Below are 22,401 nucleotides of genomic sequence, written 5' to 3'. Positions count from 1 at the left end.
CAACTTACGCAAAGTTATTTATTTTCCACCCAGTAATATCCCTTTCTGGGATTTCACGAACCTTGTCTTATCTTAATGAATACAAATTTGCTTACTTAAAATGTTTCAAACTATCTTAACGACAAATCGAAATAAATTAAAACTTAATATTTCGAATCTGTCGGTCATGTCTTGATTTCTTTCTTGATAGCATAACCCATAAAATTCTGACACCAATAATATCAGAACTCATGACATTTCATGACATATTTTATCAGTTTCAATTCTTAGCCCGACCATTATCGGATTTCTCCGCAATTACAACATATTCAATTATTAATTCATAATAATAAAGACAACTGGATTTGATCAACTTACAGTATTTAATATTTCTGTACATAACACACAAAAATGGCTAATGATGATTATATATTGCTGCTATACTCACCCAAGTCGTCGTAAATGTTCACGCTGTTGAAATTAAAGATTAACAACTGCAGCAGCTCAGTAAGAATCGGGGAGAATCTTAGCGAACCGTTTGATATTAAACAAAGTTTCTGACAGGGAGGATGAGTTTGTGGTGTAATTTTATGAAACTAATGTAATAAGAGGTAGACAATTTTTTTAACTTTATTGCCACTAGGAGTATCATAAAATATGACGATGAGATTCGAGTCTCAATTACTACGGCGGTATAGCAAGGCATCATATTTGATGCAAACATGTTGCAGTATAATTATTTAAGTATGTGCAGAAAAAGAACAATGTCGCAATATTGATGCAGTTATTTGCTTGCTCGTACATCCCCTATCTACTTATTCGCTAAAATTATTGAAATACAAAATATTGAGTTTATGCATGTATATTCAAATATATTTAAGTTATTACAACTCTTTTAATGACTAATTAAAATTTTATAAGTGACACCATTTCATCTTTGAATTTTTAGTAGTGGGGACCATTTCATCTTGAATTCGTATGTGTCTCCAATTTCCGAAGAATTGCGCATGAATGTCGATAGACTTCCTTAAAATATAATACAAATTGTTTATATAAGTTTCAAGATTTAATATTATCAAAATACAAGCATAATTAATTATCTTTAAAAGTCATAGTGTACAATTAGTACGGTTGTGTTTATGAATTCACTCTTTAAGGGGTTATATCCACCTGTAAATTTCAAAAAACCGATTTTCTTTTTGCATATCGAATGTAAATATATTTAAGAATATTCTTCGAAAATTTGAAGTTGACCCGGCAAATAGTTTCGAAGATATGAAGTATTCGTAAGATTTTTATATCCTGAACAGGTTATAAAAATTTTGCCACCAAGTTAGTCCAAAAGAAAACGTCGAAGACCCTATAAAAGATACATACGAGGTGTGTTCAAAGGAAAAGGTGAATTTTGATTTTTGCAGGCTGTGTACATTCGATTATCGTTATTTTGTGTTGTTATAATCGGACACATATGTTTATCATGTGCTTGCATTAGGAGCCAATTTCGATTAGTAGTTTGATTTTGACAACAGAAAATGGATCAAAGAATACTTATTAAATGTTGCGTTAAAAATAGAATGAAGTGCTCCAAGGCACTTGAAATGTTAACTGTGATGTTGATGACGATGACCATCTTGGAGGCGCGACTACGTCAATAAGCAAAGAAAACATCGAAATATGGAAAAAAAATTGTTCATCGATTCAATCGTTGAATCATTATTAGGGAAGTTGCAGAGGTTGGTGGCATATCAATCGGCTCATGACATTCAATTTTCTCGAATGTTTCTGGCATGAAACGTGTGGCAACAGCTCACATATTAATGCTTATTCGTTATTCTTCGGCCAAAAAAAAACCATAATCATGAAAGCGTTTTGCCACAATTGATGAGATCATGTAAAAATCGAAGAAAACGCTGATGGCCATACCAAAAAGCGCATTTCAGAAGTGCTTCGAAAATTAGAAAAAGCGTTGGCACAAGTGTATTATATCCGAGGGGGACAAAATAGATATTTTTGAATAAATAAGTACTTTTCTTAAAATCACAAATTCGGCTTTTCCTTTGAACACACCTCGTATTGGGTCATTCACTAAGTAATTTCATTTTTTTAGTGCAATTTAAACACGATTTTTTTATTGTGTAAAATATTTTATGAAATTATATATTCTCCATTTTGATCCAATACCTTTTGCAATTTTCCGGGCAAGAGATTCATTCCACGCTCATAAAATTTTTGGTCCTTGCCGGCAAACAAACTGGTCTAAGTGGTTTTTGACGTCCTGATTTCAGGTGAAGCTTCTTCCATCCAAAAAATATTGCAGAGACTGGACCAAGTAATAGTCCGAAGGTACCAAGTCTGAAGAATATGGTGGATGTGGTAGTACATCACATTTAAGCTGCAAAAGCTTTTGGCGAGTCATCAAACTGTAAGAGGTCTCGCATTATCCTGGTGGAACACTACACCTTTTCTATTGACCAATTCTGGCCTCTTCTGTTTGAGTGTATTACTCAATTTGTCCAGTTAATCACAATACACTTCAAAATTAATCGTGGTTTTGTCGGGTAAACGGTCAAAATAAACGATCCCTTTGAAATCCCACCAAACACACAACATAACCTTTTTTTAGTGACTATCGGCCGTCGAAGTGGTTTGAGCTGGTTCATCCTTTTAGACCATGATCTCTTGCGCTTTACATTCTTGTAACCAATCCACTTTTCATCGCCAGTTACAATGTGGTTAAAAATGGATGACTTCGTTGACGTTTGATAAGCAAAGCACAGTCGTGCATGCGACGAAACAAATTTCGCTCGGTAAAAACATGAGGAACCCATATATCCAGCTTCGAAATTAGTCCTAGAAGTTTCATGGTCTTGTGAATGGTGGCGTTAGACAAATTTATTCTTTGAGCAATCTCTCGAGTTTTTATTCGTCAATTTGTCTATCGAAATGTTTTCTGATTTGCCTTTTATTGCAATTATGTAATATTTTTCCGCGCGAGATAAAACTGTGTACGGTCCTTCGTAAGGTTTCAAAAATGATGGACGAACTGAATCGTTTCTTACGAAGACATTTGGGCAAGTAGCAAGGTCGGGATGCACAAATACTTTCCTCTGTCCATGCCATGCTGTCTTCGATGGTCTGATTGTGTTCATTACGTCTCTGAGTTGGGTAACGAACTCTGTTTGCGTTTTAAGTCGGCTGTCATGTATGAAAAATTGTGAAGGAATTCGCAATGTCGTACCGTAAATTAGTTCGGCCAGTGATGCTCCTAAGTCTTGCTTGTAGACGGTTCGTAAGCCTAGGAGTATAGTAAACAGGAAGTCGGTCCAACGTTCCTAGTTGATGCATAAAATTTATGATTTTAAGGTTCGATGCCATCTTTCTACTATTCCCTTTGCCTGTAGGTGGTGATTGGCGCTGTCATGTCGGATATGAGAACCGCCTCTGGCCATTTTGAGAAACGTTCAATGTTTGTGAGACAGTAGCGGTTACCGGCATGTAAAGGAAAGGGACCTACGACGTCGACGTTAATATTAGGTCAAGTAAAAAATTCGTTCGGTTTTTATCTAAAAGATTGCGTTATTGTCCATAGTACTTGTGTTACGTGTCGCATCATGTCATACTATACGGCGCTGAAAACGTGTTTATTCGCGCTAAAAGTTTGTCTTTGACAGTTTTTCGATTGATTTACTCAGTTCGTTGTGAGCGCTCGTCAAAGATGGACACAAACAAAGAGAAAATTCGCTATATTTTACAATTTTTCTTCGATCAAAGCGAAAAAGCAGCCAAAGCGGCTGAAAACATTAATTCAGTTTATAGGCCCGATACTGTAAGCGAACGTGTAGCACAAAAGTGACTTGCTAGGTTCCGTTCCGGTAATTTCGATGTCAAAGATGCACCACGCGTCGGGAGGCCTGTCATCGAAAATTGCGATAAAATCATGGAAATAGTGGAAACAGACCGTCACGTGAGCACTTATTTAATTTCTGAGGAACTAAAGATAAGCCAGAAAAGCGTTTGGAACCATTTGCATAACCCGACCCGTTTCTGAAGCGGATTGTGACTGGCGATGAAAAATGGGTCACTTATGACAACATCGAGCGCAAACGGTCGTGGTCAAAGCTCGGGGAAGCGGCCCAGATGGTGGCCAAGACCCGATTGACGACCAGGAAGATTTTGCTGTGTGTTTGGTGGGATTGGCAAGGAATCATCTACTACGAGCTGCTCCCCTATGGCCAAACGCTCAATTCGGCCCTCTACTGCCAACAACTGGACCGCATGAAGGCAGCACTCATCCAGAAGAGGCCATCTTTGATGAGAGGCCGAATTGTGTTCCATCAGGACAACGACAGATCACACACGTCTTTGGTGACGCGCCAGAAGCTCCGGAAGCTCGGATGGGAGGTCCTAATGCACCCACCTTATAGTCCGGACCTGGCACCACGTGATTACCATCTTTTCCTGTCCATAATATGATCGAATCGCGTGTCTCCCGATTCGTAGCGTTAAAGAGGCGTAAATGTGTGTCGAGTTATTTTAGCTCTTTGGCATTGCTCGTATGCTCATGCGAAAGCTACACTGTCTTTTTGGATTCCAGGCAAGACGAATCTGCTGGTTAGGAGTTTAGCTGTAGCACGTGTACCTGGATGGCATAGCCCATGAGTTGTTCGTAACATCTCAGAATGAAACTTCTTTGTAATGAATGGTCTAATGTTGTCAGTTGACGAGTTGCAGACTATTTGTTTGTCGCATCCGGGTATTGTGAAAAATTTTAGGTGAAGAGATGAATTACTGTTGTTCTAGCGAAGGAATTTGATCTCTTGATCAACTTGCTGGTCTTCGGCAAGTTTGTAGTAGTCTATGCTGGTTGCGTGAATTTGTGCTATTCTTGAAAGCATGTCAGCTGTTAAATTGGCTTTCCCCTGTACGTGGCGAATATCTGTGGTTATTTAAGAAATGTAATCAAGCTGGCGAGCATTTTTCAGGATTCTGAGTTTTGTCGAATTTTTTGGAGAAGTATGCTAACGTTTCAAAGTTGCTTCCTGTTACCTGGTGCAAAACAGCTCCTGCGGCTGTATCCGAGGCGTCGACCCATAGTGACATAGCTGCGTTTTTTGAGGGATGTGCCAAAAGAGAGTCATTTGCAATCTGGGTTTTACATTTTTCAAACGCTGCTGTCGTAATATCAGTCCATTAGAGCTGAGAGCGATCGTTCTTTTTGTTTCCAGGGCACATGGCTAACAGTGGTATTTGCGTTTTGATGGCGTGTGGAATAAATCGTCTGTAGAAGTTAATTGTGGCTAAGAATCGCTTGAGGCCATTGACGGTAGTTGGTTTTTCGAGATCTATAATAGCTTGTACGCGATGTCTTAGTGGTCTTATTCCCTCTGCTGAGACAGTATGACCTAAAAAGATTATTTCCATTTTTCCGAAGACAGACTTGGTAGCGTTGATCCTTAAATTATGCTTCTGTAGACGTTCAAAAAGTCGGCGAAGGTGTAATAGATGTTCATCTAGAGATGATGATGCTATACAGAAATACTCCATGTACGGAAATACAAATTCTAGTCCTCGTAGGACTTTGTGTATAAGCCTTTGTAATGTCTGCGCTGCATTACGAAGACCAAAGGGCATATACAAAAATTCGAATAGGCCGAAAGGTATGATGATAGCCGTTTTCGGTACCTCTTCTGGATTTACAGGAACTTGATGGAAGGCTTCTTGTAGATCGATCTTGGAAAAGATCGTCTTACCTCTTAAATTGTTAGTGAAATCCTGAAGATATGGTATTGGATACCTGTCTGGGACTGTAACGGTGTTGAGTGCTCTGAAATCTTCACTTGGCCGCCATGTACCGTCTGCTTTCTTTACCATGCGAAGAGAGCTAGCCCAACTGCTGCTCGATGGACGGCAAATGCTCAGTTTTATTAGACTGTCAAATTCTGCCTTAGCCGCTGCCAGTTTATCTGGAAAAAGACTGATAAGGGCGCACCGCGAGTTTCGATGTGATGGTCCACTTCAGACATAGCTGGGCTTCCGAGTTGAGCCAACCGTGTTATGTTACCAAACTCTTTAAGTAAGCTCGTATATTCGCAGGACGTGTCAAATGTTTTTACTGATAAGACTTCGCTACTGACAAGTTTTCCTATTGATGCTACTGATGTTAAGTTGTCGACTAATCGTTTCCTTTTTAAGTCGACCAGTAGCTTATAGTGGCTTATAAAGTCGGCTCCTATAATTCCGCACGTAACGTCAGCGATTTGCTTTTCTCCAGGTTGTTGTATGAGCAGAGTTTCCTACATTTTCGAGCGTTGGTGCCGAACTTATGGTGATACCAAGATAACTCGTTCGTGTACGTAGGCTCCTGGTGCACATATCGGTGGTGGCTCTGTCGGCTTTGGCTGCGGCTCCTTGGTCGTCGCGATTTGATAACTTCCATCTGCTTCGTGAACTGAGCGATTTCGTTTCGGATTTCTTGGCCTGCTTGGGCGGCGCTTATTGCTGGTTGTTGATTACCTACTACGTTAATTTGTCTAAAATTCATAGAATCGGCGATGGCGTCTGCAATTGCAATTTTATCTGCGACGTCACCTTTTGATGCGATTACCGCAGCATGAGCGTGGGATGGTAGACGTGAGGCCCACAGATCGATAAGTACTGTTTTACAGAGCGCGGTGCCAGCCACTCGTCGCATATCGTTGAAAAGTTGGTTTGGCTTTCAATCACCCAAGGGCATATCCGAAAGATCGTAGCGGTTAAGCTCCATTAGATTGCTTGGAGGAACTTGTGCCATGACCAGGTTGTATCTCCTTGTGTCGTGTGTCACACCGGTAGCTGCGAACCAGAACTCCAATGACAAAAAATACAACGCGATGTTTGTTTCGTTCATATTGGGTGGGCTTATGCGTGGTACCATAGCTGCGTCCACGTGAAACTCAGGCTGATGCACCTTGATTGATGATCTAGGCGAAATGCTTTGCGGTTGCACTGCCTGTCGAACGTTATGGGGTGACGATGCGCGTTATTTTCACCTTGTTGTGCCATCTGAAATATTTTCTTTGAATCTTCGGGGTCACCAGTTTTAATGGTTGTTGCTGCTAGCACGTCTGATTAGCTCGGTGTCCGTGAGAAAAGGGACTGCAGGATGAGGGATGGGGTTGCTTATGAATTTACATATAAAAATCTAGTAAAGGGTTGCCGGTCGGTAGAGTTGTGCGTTTTGACGGTCGGTAACATAGTACAACATAGTTGTAGCCTGTCGGTAGTGTATGATATTGCCACATATATATATTATATATAGCTGTAATACAAACCGAATCAATCGGAATCAAGTGATTGTATGGAAAGATTTTTTCTTTGACGCGAGGCGGTGAGCATAATTTCGGATGAAATTTTCACACTATCTCCTTAGCTATAGTTTTAAGGTAATGATCGAAGCAATAATATTTTAACAAGAATTTTTGTTCCACTCTGAGAAGTAGAAATTCTTTTCTGAAACACTTTTTTAGGGAGATGCATTTTTGTCAAAAATCAATATTTTGATTAGTCTCTTCGACCTTTTTATTTTTTTTTTTTTGGATTTCAGATAATTTTAATTTTTGGAGATCGGCTATAAGAAGGAATCCAAAATTTAATCGGCGATTTTTAAGTACATGAAATCACATTTGTTTATTTATTTGTTAAATAAAATGCCTCCTCAAAAAAATATCACAAAAAAGCTCATTTTTTCTGAATTGCAAGTGGACATAGCCTCTTTATTGACTTTATTGATAAATGCTCTATTATAATAGTCCTATATATTTACATGCTCATTTTATTTGCATAGCAAGCAAACCTGTTTATACCCCTATTACAGTTTCCAACTCCACACAGTTAAATTGGTTAAAGCAATAAACTTCAAATCTACCCAACTCTTTTTTTGTATTACAAGCTACAATTAATTTTCTTCGAAGCTTCATTGATGTTGCCAACCTAAATAATTAAAGATTTGACAAATAGTTCAGCAGCTGAAAATTTTTAAACGAAAAATTAAAACACGAAAGGATGAGTTAATATAATGAACATTAAGTAGTTTAGATTTTTTTTAACAATGACGGAAATGTTGGGGTTAAAACTGATGTGATGTGATTGGAATCCTAACACGAAGTAATGACTGAAAAGGAGCAAAACGCTTCAAAAAGTTAATTTTTTTATAGTATGGGATTTAGTTTTATTTAGAATCTGTCTTATCATTAAAATAACAATAACTAAATTTGCTGACAAAAATAATGATGTTGTACGTTAACTTTAAAATTTGAATCAGCTGAGCTCAACCAGATGTGAATTCCATACGACCAGGGCGGGCTGAGTATTGCTTTATATATGAGTAGCGTTTTCTTTAGACTGAGACGGGATCTTGACTTTAGGAGCCAGTACAGCTGCTCAAACCTTAACCTGAACGGGGTTTTCTTAATTTGCACGTGATCTCTTTATGTACGTCTCTATCAATTGTTAGTCACAGATATTTAATTTTACTCAAAAAGTACATTATGAAGAGAAGTTTCAATATGACAACCCTAAATGCAAAAAAAAAAAATCCATAACGCCAAAGTAACGCTCTGTGTTTGGTGGGATCAGAAAGACCTGGTGTTACGAGCTTCTAAAACAGTGTGAAACTATAAATGGTGAATGCTACCGATAACAATTCATCAAAATAAAAAGAACGATTGCCGAAAAACGCCCAAAAACTTAATATCACTAAAGATTTGAAATTTGACAGTCCTTTAACTGAGGTCTCTTTAACGAATTCGGTTGATATCGATAACTTTAAAAAAAAAAAATACATTTGAGTTGGAAACCGTAAAGAAGCTTTAATCAATTTGTTTTTTCTCAAAAAATTTTATATACACTTACCCCATATTCTTCTACACTCGTAATATTTTCAGTAACACTAGTAGCTAATTCTTTCAATTTTCCTTCTTGACTTTCTTCAATCATCCACTTATTACTTTTTGAAAGTTCAGAAAGTGCATAAAGCGCCGTCTCCAGACTGCTATTATATGCATCAAAACTCACAGGTAAACATTTTATCAACCGAATAATTGCTGATTTTTCGATCAACTCATCTGAAAATAAACAAATTATACTACAACTATATATCTGATTATAAAATCGTGACCAAAAAGGTTAAGGTTAGCCTTCGCTCTACATAAACTTGAAGAAGAAAATAAATAAATTATGGTGTTGGAAATTACATTTAAGCAGTTACAATAACAGCAACCGAATCCAAAACGTTTAAGGGTTTAACTTAAACGTATTGTTAATTCGGTTAACTTAAAATTACATATCGTACATAAGAAGAGATATTTTAATGAAACTAGGTATGCGTACTACAATTTACGTAGAAGAGTTGGAGCCAAAAAATTGCCAATCCAAATTGTAAAATTTTGAAAGCAGTCAGTAATGGTATGGGAATGCATTTTATCAAAATGGGAAAAAAGAATAAGGATATTCTTCGTCTACGAATTTGAATTTCGTGATCCCCAAGTTACAACAATTACGTACAAATTGTGCCAATAGATTTCATCGAAACCCCGAGCTCTATTGTGCAGAATATACGTGCTCTAAAAGTACAGCTGCAAACTCTTTGGCCAAAAGAATTAATCAAGAAAGATAAAAACTGAAATCAGTCCGACCTTACGAATTTAATTGTATTAATGCCGAGGAAGCATTATTACGTTATTGATGTCAATGGTAGTTAATAAAGTAGTATAATTGAGACAAATAATTCAAGTGTACCTGCATTTTTTCGATACTCAAGCTTTTCTCGTAAAATAATCGTTTTTGGTTCTAAACGACAAATTAAAAATTAAACTTTGACGATTTTTCGAAATTCGAAAAATTTCATTTCAGTTCAAGTATACATAAATAGTTAATATGAATATATGAAAAATAAATAAATAATATTTTATCTAACAAAAATTGTAAATTTCATACATTGTAGCACAGTTAGCTTAATAGGTGGGTTTCGACAGCAACCAAACATGCTGACTAAACGTTTGGACACACATCCGCTCAGGAAGTTAGGGCTAGTCTTAAGGAAAATAAATTGTAAAAGTTATTATTTCAAAAGTACCCAACTAGACCACAACTTATAGTGGACTAAAGAATCAACACTGCTAATATGTGAATAAATAATAAAATATTATGGTATAAATAATAAAATATGTGGGAAGCAAGATTCTCACAAACGCAGGGTGAGCCATACATAAAATAATCGGTGTAAACAGAAACCGCGCATTTACCCATCATTGATTTTGTTACTTTGTCTAGGTTTTCAGTACCCTTTTTAATGACGATTGTACGGCAAAAATGAACGACCATATATTATATATTAAACACTTCGATTCTTAGTCTAAACCACAAATTTGACAACATACTTAGAATTTACGACAGATACCACAATCACATAAGAGGCAAATCTTGGCAAGAGATATGAGCTATTTGAAAAGTTATTATATACCATAGGCATACAAATATAACTTTTTTGGGTCGTGAAAGTTATTTATAGGCTTCCTGATTGCGATGATTTTGTGGAAATAAATAGTTTGCAATCGTCGCAAAATGTGAGAATAATGTTATTGCTATTGGAGACTGCGATCCTACTGGCACAACATTTTTGTGTATTTCCAGTTCCAACTTGTGTTCAACTTTTACATTGCGGCAGTACAGATTAACACATCGACATATAGGAACCAGAATGGCATCATAAAAAAACATCTTCATCTCTTCTAAATACCACTGACTACCGAACGGAACTGAGTTAACCTACCTTCATAAAATGAACTAGGATATCCTTCGGATAAATAGAAACAAAACTTATTATCAACCCAAAAGGGTCGGGTGGGCACCGTGAAATATGAGAAATGCAATGCGTAGCACAATTGGCTCGATAAGTGGGTACAGAAATCGAATGTTATTATTGTGATCAATACATGTATTCTTGTGGTATTTAATATTTTTTCCTGTAAGTGTAAATAATAAAAATAAATAGTTATCGAACCACTAAACACTACAATTTGATTAATAAGTAAAAATTCTTCAGAACAATAACTTAAATTCAAAGTAAATTATTTAACACCTGTTATTTAAAAATGGATATAAATTAATTATTTGATACTGATATTTGCGAGAATATATTGCCTTTGGTGAGATCGACGCACAAACAAAAATTTTCTTCCCAATACTGTCAGTTTCTATGCTCGAGTCTTTGGCCTAACTTAACCTCACATTAACAACCATTTGATATGCAGACGTGTTTGAAATATTAAGAACAACAAAGCGAACATAGAAATCCATGAATAACGTTTTGCGAAAAATATTTTATTTATACTTTTTTCGGCAAATAATTGTAGTTGGTGATTTTTACTAGAGGCCCAACACCACACCATCCTCATAACATCAGCTTCAGACCTCCACGCTTTATAGTCTTCGTTGTACAATATAATGTGCGTTGAATTGCTGATAATGGGGTCGTCTAATAAATAGTTTTTCCTTACCAGACTCAAATTTAAATCTGCAAATAATTTTTTACCAGCCTGGAAGTTACTATAAAAGGGCTTTTTTTAACGATTTTTGTGATGAGCACGTCCGACAAATTTTTGCATCATTTCTTAAAATTACAACCATGTACAAATGTTTGTCGAAAAAAAGTGTGTGTGTTTGAGCTAAGCCGCGTACTTATACATCACTCTATTCAATAAAAACTGGAGCACCCTATTGCAACACACTACACCTGAGAACCCCACCATACTGAGCAAGATGTTAACACATGACGACGACACCCCACACCACCAAGCAACAAATATAACAGTCCCCACAACAGACACACCACATTCGAATACGATATCAGTCCTGCGCTAAATTGCGCAACAAAATAATAGCGCAATTTCAGTTTCTTTAACAATCGTGCAAGCTGTGAGTGCACTATTGGTTTTGTCTCAAAATAAACTCATAAACATAAGAGCGGTGACAAAAACCTAAGGCAACATCTACATACATACATACATACATACATATGATAGTTGAAGTGCACAAGTACGGACGTGTTTTGTGAGTGTCCCAACCTATGGAACATAAACAAAGTTTTACAAAAGTGTTTTAAGTCCGCAAGTGCGCGAAAAAACAGACTGCAAACGCAACTAGCAAACCGGCACTAAATTGAATCGACAGAAAAGTTGTACAAGCGGTAAGTGCTATTTCTATTTCAAAATATTTATTTATTGTCGGGCAAAGGTCCGCACAAAAGGGAATACGCAAAGAGCGCTCTCTCAGCTGCTCATATTGTCGTCTCCCTTTTTTAATTCTTTTTACACCCTCTTGAAACCCACAATCCACATTGAGAGAAATTCCTGAGGCCTGATCCTGAGGAATCTCTGCTCAACACCAGCGCTAGAGGATTTCTGTTTATGTGGCTAAAAAATGTCAACTAAAGCAAAAACAGCAAATCCCATAGCAGACACCAAGGAGAAAAGTGAAATGGCTGGAATTAGTCCATTTACACGGAGCAGCAAAACTGCCCGATCACCCGAGCGACGGGTGATAACGCCCAGCGTACAATCGGTCAACACTGCAACGCCAACTGCGCTTGATATGACCCATTGCAATAAACCAACGCGAACAGCTGATAATTTGATCGTAGTCAATCTGCCATCAACACAAAGCGACACTAAAACTGACCCCATCATAAACATGAGCGAAGGAGAGAACGTGCTCACTGCATTGGGAGTGCTCATAGATGAACTAATTGCTCTCACACATGGCCAAAAACAAAGACATGTGAACCAGAATATGAAAAATATCATTGATAGGATATCGCAGCTACAAAAACAAGCACTAGCTGAATTCAAAGAGTCAACCACCCACTCAATCATTCAGCCGAAAAGAGGCCGCACTATGCACACTGATGAACCAATAGAAGATGAGCACACGCAGCAACAAATTAAGCGAACATGCACAAACTCGCCAAAAACTCGCGCAAATACAAATTTGATTGGTCAAGCTAAGCGATCAATAATAACAAATGACCGCGCTATACCTCACACTTTTGAAGGCGCTGTAAATCCACCATCAAAGAGACCTAAGGAAACCCAACAAAATAAAGGTAATAACCCAAATGACCCTCAAAGTCCAAAAACACTGCCGTGGAATATTGAAGCTAGAAAAGCTAAACCGCAAACCGCAAAACCCCCAAAAACAAAACCCCAGGCGATATTAATTTCTAAGAATGGAAATCTTACTTATGCCGAAATTCTTAGGAAAATTAAGTCCGATTCTACTCTCAGCGAATTCGAAAAGAAAGTTACCCGAATTCGTAAAACACAAGGCGGTGAAATGCTGCTGCAACTAAGTGGTTCAGCAATGTCAGCCGACTCGCAGGAAACAATGAGGAAATGCCTTGGTGACCAAGCAAATAAAAAAGTTCTGACCCAGGAGACACTTATAGAGTGTAAAGACTTGGATGAAATTACAACCAAGGAAGAAGTACTTTATGCTCTACAGAGAGAGTTGGGTAACAACGATCTGACGATTTCAGCTATAAAGAGCCTAAGAAAGTCCTACAGAGACACTCAAACAGCGCTTATTAAACTCCCAGTTGAGAATGCCAGGAAACTACTTCAATCCAAGAAATTAAAAGTAGGGTGGGTAATATGCCGTATCAGAGAATATAGGCAGCCACAACGGTGCTACAGATGCCTCGATTATGGCCACACAGCGAAAAGCTGCGAAAACGAGGACAGGTCTAAACTATGTAGAAGATGTGGTGAGGGTGAACACCAGGCTACGGACTGTGCCAAGAAGCCAAAATGCATGCTTTGCTTGAAAGCTGGCTCCAGTGAAACTGATCACTTTACTGGGAGCGTCAGATGCCCGGTATACAAGAAAGCGGCTCAAACTCAAAAATTAATATGAGGTGTTTACAACTTAACCTAAACCACTGTCAAGCAGCACATGACTTATTAAAACAGTCAGTGCTTGAGAAGCAGATCGATGTGGCCTTACTCAGTGAACCCTATAAAACCGTTGAAGGTGCCAACTTGACGTGCGATTCGAGGAATAAAGCGGCGATATGGAAATGCAACCCTAACTCTCCACAGCTGGAAAACCCTTACCCTTCAAATGGCTTTGTTCGAGCAACAATTAGTGATGTTAATATCTATAGTTGCTATTTGCCTCCCAGTATCAATGACGAAGAATTTAAGAACATCATCGACTGTCTAGTGACTGATGCCAGAAGTAAAACTAATCTAGTAATAGCCGGCGACTTTAATGCCTGGGCTATTGAATGGGGTTGCAAAAGAACTAATAGTAGGGGTAAAGCCTTACTAGAAGCCTTTGCTTCCCTTGACCTTGTGCTCTTAAACACCAACCAACCCACATTCAACAAAGTTGGGCGGCAGTCGGTGATAGATCTGACTTTCGTCAAATCAAATCTTGTCCGTAGATCTAAATGGAAAATAAGTGATCATTATACCTTTAGCGATCACTATGCCATTATATTTGAAATAAATGTCGCACACATACGGCAGAATGTACCGACCCTAGTGAGATGTTCCTGGAGAACTAAAACGTTCGACCCTGACCTCTTTGAAGAGACCTTTAGGCCCACTGTGCTACAAGAGAACCCGCTTTCGGCAAATAGTTCCGCGTCCATAATTATGACCCATCTTAAAAAAGCATGTGACGCATCAATGTCCAAACATACACGACGCAATCATCACCCTCCAGTATATTGGTGGAATGACACAATTGACAAACTGCGAAAAGCATGCCAGCAGGCAAGACGTTCATATCAAAGGTCACGTGGCACCCCTGACTATATACCCCTCCAAAGACTTTTCAAGGACAAGAGGAAGCTATTAAAGCAGTCCATTAAGAAAAGCAAACGAGAATGCTTTCTGAAACTCTGCGACGACGTTGAAGATAATGCTTGGGGGCTAGCATATAAGGTGGTAATGGCAAAACTCCGTTCTCGTGGGCAAATGCCGACCTCCCCCCCAATGCTGGAAAGAATAGTATCGGTACTTTTCCCAACCCGACCCCTGCATTCCCAACTTCATCAAGCGATTATAGAAGTAGCCCCAGATATACCGTCTGTTACGAACGAAGAGGTCCGAGAAGCATGTGACCGGTTAAACCCATCTAAAGTCCCGGGCCCAGACGAAATACCTAATTTAGCGCTGAAAACAGCGATATCTAAGAACACAGACCCCTTCCGAATTATGTATGACACATGCATTAAGGGAGGTTGCTTCCCTAAGCTATGGAAAAAGCAGCATCTAATATTACTGCCAAAACCAAACAAGCCTTTGACAGACCCGTCCCATTTCCGGCCACTCTGCATGTTGGACTCCGCTGGAAAAATCCTTGAGCGAATTGTATACCGACGCCTAAACAAAGCAATCGATGACGCTGGCGGATTATCCCCGAATCAATTTGGATTCAGAAAAGCAAGATCCACCATCGACGCGGTGACCCTAGTAAAGACACTGGCCGAAAAGGCAATTAGTGGAAAAAGATGGAAAGGCGGCACAATACAATATTGCATGGTCGTAACACTCGACTTTAAAAATGCTTTTAACTCAGCATCTTGGTATAGCATATTAACTGCCCTAAAAAGTTTCTCCGTGCCTCAATACCTTTACAACATAATCGTAAGCTACTTTAATGAAAGAATTCTGAGCTACGACACAAGCGACGGCTATAAGGAATATAAAGTCACCGGTGGTGTACCACAAGGATCTGTACTCGGACCGTTACTCTGGAACATCATGTACGACGGAGTACTGCGACTAAAGGTACCCAAAAATGTTCACATCATAGGATTTGCAGATGACATTGCTGTTGTGGTGACAGCTAAGCACATAGAAGATATTGTTGCAATAACCAATGCAGTAATATCTTTAATTAATGATTGGCTTGAAACTAATGGACTTACCCTAGCAGAGAGCAAAACGGAAGCCGTGCTTATTACTGGCAGAAAAACCCGAGAGACTGCTACATTCAGAATAAAAGGTGCGTGTATAACTACACAACCAGCGTTGAAATACTTAGGAATTGTTCTTGATGCAAGACTTTCCTTTAAAGAGCATTTAGCCTACACCTGCGAAAAAGCTTCAAAAACATGTAGAGCCTTAACCCGAATGATGCTCAATACCCGTGGACCGAAGCAAAATAGGAGAAGACTCCTGGCTGGAGTTCTGAAGTCCGTCACTCTATATGGCGCCGAGGTTTGGGGAAAAGCACTCGAAACAAAATCTTACCGACGTGGCCTTTTTTCCATTTATACCATTTGCGCACTCAGAGTATGCTCAGCTTTCCGTACAGTGTCAGAAGATGCTGCCCTTGTAATTGCGGGCTTACACCCATTAGATCTCTTAGCCAAAGAGACCAAAAAGCCTGTAACGGACTTACCACCCAGAACCGTAAAAATGCCCGAGCGGAGACGGTGGAGAGTTGGCAAAGACGATGGGAAGTCAGTCAAAAAGGACGTTGGACTTTCCGACTGATTCCCAACATTGACCCATGGCTAAAAAGACCACACGGCGAGGTAGACTTTTATTTAACTCAAATCCTGACAGGGCATGGCTGTTTCAAAGCATATTTGAAACGCTTTCAACACGAAAATGATGATATATGCGATAAATGCGGTGGCGAGACAATTGAGAATGTAGAACATACGTTGTTCCATTGTCCGCAATACGAGCAAGAGAGACGATTCCTCAAGAGTGCATTCGGTATAGACCCAACCCCCGAAAACTTAGTAGACCAAATGGTGGAATCAAAAGCTAAGTGGGATGCGGTGTGCGAAATAGCCGCCAAAATCATGAAAACCCAAAGAGCCCGAGAGCAGCAGCGGAGAAGAGAACTCCAAAACTTAACGGACCACTAGAACGCGGACCAAACAAACGCACTAAAGGGGAAGGGTTTGGCGACAAACATTGCACGGGGCGGGTTTAATACCAACAGCGGTGGGGCCAAGTAAATGCAACTTGTTACTGAATGCATTGAGACTACTACAAACGTATGAGCACTCAACTCAACCATCCTCCCGACGGAATACTTGACGGTGGTACCGGGGGGAAAGGTACATGACGGTAGGAGGTTTAGTTGGATTAAAGTTCCACACTGACGTGGGGTTCAGGCTTTCGATGCTTCCTACTCGTAAAAAAAAAAAAAAAAACATACATACATACATACATACATACATACATACATACATACACATATATACATATAACAGTGAGTTGAGAAAAAGAGCGGTAGAAAAAATTAAAATGTACATAACAGTGCGTTGAGAAAAAGAGCGGTAGAAAAAATTAAAATGTACATACAGTTGTGTTAAAAATAATAATAGTGCGTGAGTTTGAATCATATTATTGAAATTCAGTTTCGAGTCCATCAGTGGTGGTTATATTTCCATTTTGTTGATATTTTTGCAAACGAAACAGTAAGCATAGAATTCTACGTCATAATTATTAGAAAAATAAAATGGTTTTCTTAATTTAAAATTTATTATAATAATTATTATTTATTTATTAATGGTATGGAAAACATTGCACCGGCGAGAAACGCAATCTTAATTTAAAATTTAGAAATGAGGGAATAATTCTGGGATGTACTGCACTAATGATAGTCAATACCATTAAATATGTCAGAGTCAGAAAGCAGAGGCAGGAAAAGAAAAACAACTACAGTAGCCGATCGATGCATAGATCGCTATAGTAAAAGTAATCCTGCTGCATTTTCGTTTGACATCCAAAAACAACTTAAATTACCCGTATGTGCAGTGACCATTTGAGTATGACTATTAGAGAAAAATTTACATTCTCGAGGCCCTCGAAAAGTGCTCCTTTTAACAAAACAAAAAAGACGTCGCTAAACGAATTGCATTCGCCAGAAATCATATCAACTCCACATTGGACAAGTGGCGAAATATATTATGCACGAACGAAAGTAAAATCGTCTTTTTTGAATGCAAGGGTTCCCGACAGTATGTGCGTCATCTACCGAAGACCGGGTCAAAAATATTAGTTTGGACATGTTTTTCTTTTTATGGTGTTCGGCCCTTACATCGTATTAACACTGTCATAGATCAACATGTTTACGCGGATATTTTGAATAACACACTGCTACCATACGCAGAATACGAAATGCATCTGATATAAGTCTTCTAGCAGAATAATGACCCGAAACATACGAACCGGCTAGTCAAGGAGTGGTTCTGTGTCAAAGGTATTAATGTCATTGTCATAGATAACCTATGAATTCGATTAGACGCAAAGGTGAGCCAAACTGAGATCCAAGTGGTGCTCAGGCGCGTTGACGAAAGGAATTAGATGTAGTTGTCGAAAAAATCGAATAAAAGCAGCCAGCAGGAACCGTGTTGACTGACGTGTACAATCGAATGTGAAGGATCTGCTGCAGAGACCATCCTTTTTGTTTGCTGAGGTGGTGTACAGGCGCGATGATGTGGTGTGTGGTGTTGTCCCGTGTTGTGATGTATGAGTGTGGTTGGTGTATTGTGGTGGATTATTAGGGTGCGCCAGTTTTTGCCGAGTAGAGTGGTGTGTGTAGGGGAGGCTTATCGCATTTAAACAGTATCTATTCATAATTTTTATACTCTTGCAACATGTGGCCACAGAGTATAATAGTTTGGTACACGTGTTCCTTCACAAAAAACTGATTAAAAGTGCGTTGATGAGCTTAATCGGACCACTGCCGCGTTCACAAAACGCTATTCATCGATTATTATATTTCAAGTCATGCTAGGCGGAGCCTTAGCAGCAAAATAATTGAATTAAATTTGCTTTAATTATTTATTGATGGAGCTGGCCGAAGTGCTTAGTCTCCTGTGCAAATTATTACGAACTTATTGATATCTTAATTCCAGTTACCCCAGCGGAACATAGAATTTTTTAATTGTAGTATAGCGGCCACGCAAAGTGCTGTGTTTGCCGGCTATGCAATGACATCCGCTTATTTGTTTATTGTGGGTGTCATATTTCAGGTCAGCAGTCTGGGGATTATTGACTTTAGCCAATCATTCGACGCAATGTTTATTTAATGATTACTGCCGGTGTCTTATTTGATGTCAACAATCTCGAGACCGTTCACTTTAGTAAATCTAATCTGCTTCACCACTAAAACTCCACATATGACGGTGCAATAAATCAATAACTAAATGGACGATGGGCATTGTACCACCCACATTTAAGTGAAATCATATAACTCCGAACCTACTCTATGACGATCGTTTATCATATTGTAAAACTGGACGCAATCGGACATCAACGACGTCTACTTCCCATATAACACTATCTAATTATTTTCACTTTCCAGTATAAAAATCAAGCACTAATGAATATATTTGGATAAAACTTCGCACAAATAGTACCTTTGAAGAACGCCTCGAGTCTAAAAATTGACGAAATCGGACCATAACTATTCAAGTCCTCACATATCAAATATGATGAAAATATCAACCAATCTCAGAGAAATGTTTTTGAAATTCGGGGGAAAACATTTCTTTGATAATAATATACCCTTGGGTGGATTGGGTCAATACTTCCCTTAGCCCCTATAGCGTATTTTTCTAATAACAATGTATCTTTGGGAGAAAACTTTAGTTAGTTTCCATATAATATTCAGGATTTTGAAACATTCGGCTGACTTTACTTCATCTATATGTTTATATTTATATATTCATAAAATTGCTGAAAAATAAGTTCTTTAGTATACATGAACAATGTCAAAAATTAATGCAATCATATCTTCCATGTCTCTGCCTCCAATATACCCTATATAATGATTTTTAACTTTCCACCTGACTTCAAACCGTTTAAGTTGGTCGAAATGTGTCATATCTTAATGAAATCAGGTGAACAAGTTTTCTTAAAAGTTATAAATTTATATTAATGGTTTGGCGCCCAATATAAATAAAATTGGTCTTGGTCCTTTCCCTAATATAATAAATTCCGATCCTTTGGTTGACGTTTTTCACATCAATACAATATATGATATAATATTAAGAATTGTTTATCTCGGATAAACTATGACTCCTATAGGAAAAGGTTATTTGGCAGTGTTGTAGTTAATGAATAGGTCTATAACTTTTGTATATAGACTTTTTTCACATAACCTCAAATTTGATGTGAAAAATTTCAATAACCAGTTTTCGGAATTTTTATTTTTATTCTATAGAAAATTTTTTTTCTTTCACGAAATTTTGTGGAAACTTAATTCTTACGTCCCAAGCCCTATATATATTTTTTCTATTTAAAATATTTTTTTTTTCTCCTTATATTAACCTAATATCGAAACAAACCCTAATTTTCAATCAAAAAATCTCAAGTCAAAATATCAAATTTTTTTAAAGTCAGTTCGGGCTTTGATTTCTTGATAGTCCCTACTTTCTGATGGTATTGATATATGATATATAACCTATATACATACATATACATATGATATATAACATACAGGTTGGTTGGTCTCACCAAGAATTAGCACTACTAGCTCCAATTTTTTTTTCTCTCAAGTTGGTACATCTGTCGTGAGAACACATACAAAGTTACAAGTCATTCTGTCAATTAATTCTTTGTTTACAAGCCATTTGATGTTGACGTGTCAGCGTATTTTCTAAATATGGAAACAATTTAATATCGCGCAGTGATTCTTTGTTTTGAAATGTTTAAAAGTTTTAAAAGCAAAGGAAATTTATGAACGATTCTTAAAAGTGTACAAGGTGCAATTCAAAAGTTTCAGGACTTTTATCAAAAAACGAATATTATTTGTCGGTATAGCGTTGAGGATGGCGGTCGTCGCCTTTTGGATGGCATCAACGTTAGCATAGCGGTTTCCTTTCATGGCCAAATGTAGTTTTCCGAACAAATAAAAATTGCAGGGTGCCATATCAGGCGAATAGGGTGAATGGTTGATGATATGAATGCGATTTTTGTCTCTTGAATGTTGGATTCTGAGGTCTTTTTCGTGTTGTTTCAAAGTGTGCGGGACAAATAGAGCACAAACCTTTCTGAGGCCCAAATTTTCTGTCAAAATACGATAAATCGACGCTGCGGATATTGATAATTCCGATTCCATATATTTAAACCACTCGTGAATACGGCTACGGGATAGACAATCAACGCCATAAACTTGTTTCATCATTTGATGAGTTTTGGTAAAAGTTTTACCAAGTTTAAAACTTAATGTTGGCTCTTTGTTCGATGCTCATTTTTTGACCGACACTACAAATGTAATGTCACATGTAGCGCTATATCTCAGCAGTTATACAAGTCAGCTGTTATATAAATTTTATACGACAACACTGAAGAATACACAATTAAGGGATAACAATTTCAGACAGATGGCGCCACTAGAACTTTTGAATTGTACCTTGTATAAGGAGTCCTCACCTTCAAAACGCACTGTTAAATTTTAGGCTGGTGAATTTAAACGTGGTCGCACTAGGCTTGACGACGATCCACGCGAAGGACGACCAAAAACCGCAACCACATCAGATATCATTGAGCAAGTTCATAATATTGTTAGTGAAGATCCAAGTTTGACTAAGACGAAAGAGTACTTCATATTTTACATGGAGAATTACATATGAAAAATCTGTTTGGAAAGTTAGTGCCGCACACGTTAACAATTCAAAAAAAACTGGATCGAAAACAAATGTCTCAGCATAATTTGGAAAGTTTTCAGCAGAATAAAACCGATTTCTTGCGTCGTTTTATAACTATGGAAGAGACTTGGATCTACCACTATGATCCTAAATGGAAACAAGATCCAAGTTTGACAGTGGACTGAAGCTGGTAGTTCAGCTCCAAAGCAGGTGAAGTCACAGCGATCAGCAAAAAATGCTATGGCATCAGGTTTTTAGGATGCAAAAGGAGTTTTGTTGATTGATTATCTGCAGAAAGGTAAAACAATCAACTCTGAGTATTATTGCAACTTTTTGGATCAGCTGAATGAAAAACTTCGTAAGAAAAGACAAACATATAATTTTTCATCAAGACAATGCACCTATTCACAAAGGTGTTTTAATAATTACAAAATTCAAAAAATTAAAGTACAAATTGCTGAGCACCCATCGTATTCCCCAGATTTAGCTCCCCAGAATGAAGAAGCTATTACACCCGTAGACGGGTATTTTGCAGAACTTCCGAAAAGTCATTATAGGGATGGCATAAAATTATTTGGATATCATTGGAATAATTGTATTGAAGTTAAAGGAGATTATATTGAATAAAAATATATATTTCGTACCAAAAGTATGTATTTTTTTCATTTCGAGCGCAGAAATTCAACAACCTACCTGTATACGGCACTACGACAAATTTTCTCACAAGACGACCTACTAAACAGCTGAAAATCGATTAA

General features: G+C 38.0%; 1 protein-coding gene across 5 annotated transcripts in view; it reads right to left on the bottom strand.

Moving 5' to 3' along the window:
* Window positions 1-825: 825 nt before the first annotated feature.
* LOC106623288 (uncharacterized) overlaps window positions 826-22,401 on the bottom strand; it is an 84,795-nt gene continuing 63,219 nt past the window's right edge. For all 5 annotated transcript variants that reach the window (XM_036375830.2, XM_036375832.2, XM_014242740.3 and 2 more), the window contains exons 4-5: window positions 8,869-9,080; window positions 826-1,005 (exon numbers count right to left, since the gene is read on the bottom strand). In XM_036375830.2, the coding sequence (XP_036231723.2) occupies window positions 943-1,005; window positions 8,869-9,080 (275 nt within the window). In that variant the 3' untranslated portion in view covers window positions 826-942. The remainder of the gene's footprint in view (window positions 1,006-8,868; window positions 9,081-22,401) is intronic.

This window comes from Bactrocera oleae, chromosome 3 (genome assembly GCF_042242935.1).
Source record: "Bactrocera oleae isolate idBacOlea1 chromosome 3, idBacOlea1, whole genome shotgun sequence".
Classification (NCBI taxonomy): Eukaryota; Metazoa; Arthropoda; class Insecta; order Diptera; family Tephritidae; genus Bactrocera; species Bactrocera oleae.
Note: the sequence above shows the minus strand (reverse complement) of the source record. Positions and strands in the feature narration are given on the sequence as shown.